The following is a 1,087-nucleotide window of genomic DNA, read 5'->3' as shown; positions in this document are numbered from 1 at the left end:
CGTCCAGTTACGACTCGCCGGGGCAGCGCCTGGACGACAAGGCCCCGGGGCCCCCGGCTCCTGCCGAGAAGTTCGCCTGCCTGTCCCCGGGGTACTACTCCCCGGACTACGGCATCCCCTCCCCCAAAGCGGACACTCTGCACTGCCCGCCCGCGGCTGCGGTCAACGCCACCCCCTCCCCAGAGGGTGCCTTCTCTGGTTTACACGCCAAGTCCCCCGCTTCGCACAGAGACGAGCTGTCGGCCCCGTCCGTGGAGGGGGCCCTGCCGCCCGACCTGGGCCTCCCCCCGGACGCCACGGAGGACCAGCAGGCCACTGCCGCCATCATCCCCCCGGAGCCCAGCTACCTGGAGCCGCTGGACGAGGGCCCCTTCAGCACGGTCATCACGGAGGAGCCCGTCGAGTGGGCACACCCGGCCGCCGCCGAGCAGGGCCTGTCCTGCAGCCTGATGGGGGGCACCCCCGAGCACCCCGTCAGCTGGCCTGTGGGGCCGGACCTCCTGCTGAAGTCCCCGCAGCGCCTGCCGGAGTCCCCGCAGCACCTCTGCCCGGCCGAGGCCCTCCACCCCGCTGCCCCAGGGCCCTTTGGCGCCACGGAGCCCCCTTACCCGGGCTCCCCGGACTCCTACCCTCTGTCGGCCACTGAGCCTGGACTCGAGGGCGCCAAAGGCGACGTGCTGGAAGCCGGCCCGGCCGCTGTCCCCGCCCCGGAAGAACCCACCCCCTTTGCCCCTCCTTCCAGGCTGGAGCCCTTTTTCACCAACTGCAAACCGCTGCCTGACGCGCCCGCCGACGCGGCCCCGGAGCCTACGTGTCTGGGCGCCGTGACTCCGGTGGAGGCTCTGGCGCCCGTGGAAGGGAACTTCCTGGAGAACGGGCACGAGCTGCCGGCCCTCGCCCAGGTGGCGCCGGTGCCCTGGCCTGATGGCTTCCCCAACCCTGAGGACGACTTGGACCTGGGGCCCTTCTCTCTGCCAGAGCTTCCTCTTCAAGCTAAGGACGTTCCTGATGTCGAAGCAGAGCCCGTAGAAGAGACTCCCCTCGGTCCTCCAGAAAACGCCCCCGCGGGGCCCCCTGGGGTCCCCAG

The 1,087-nt window shown here is 71.6% G+C and overlaps 1 protein-coding gene across 1 annotated transcript in view; it reads left to right on the top strand.

The window, feature by feature from the left end:
* The window catches only part of ANKRD11 (ankyrin repeat domain containing 11), a 104,069-nt gene that overhangs the window by 96,713 nt on the left and 6,269 nt on the right, over nt 1-1,087 (top strand). Inside the window, 1 exon segment of the mRNA XM_077754196.1 lies at nt 8-1,087. This exon segment is cut by the window's right edge and continues 311 nt beyond it. Coding sequence (XP_077610322.1) covers nt 8-1,087 — 1,080 coding nt within the window.

Source organism: Crocuta crocuta, unplaced genomic scaffold (genome assembly GCF_008692635.1).
Source record: "Crocuta crocuta isolate KB4526 unplaced genomic scaffold, BGI_CrCroc_1.0 scaffold61, whole genome shotgun sequence".
In the NCBI taxonomy this organism is placed as follows: Eukaryota; Metazoa; Chordata; class Mammalia; order Carnivora; family Hyaenidae; genus Crocuta; species Crocuta crocuta.
Note: the sequence above shows the minus strand (reverse complement) of the source record. Positions and strands in the feature narration are given on the sequence as shown.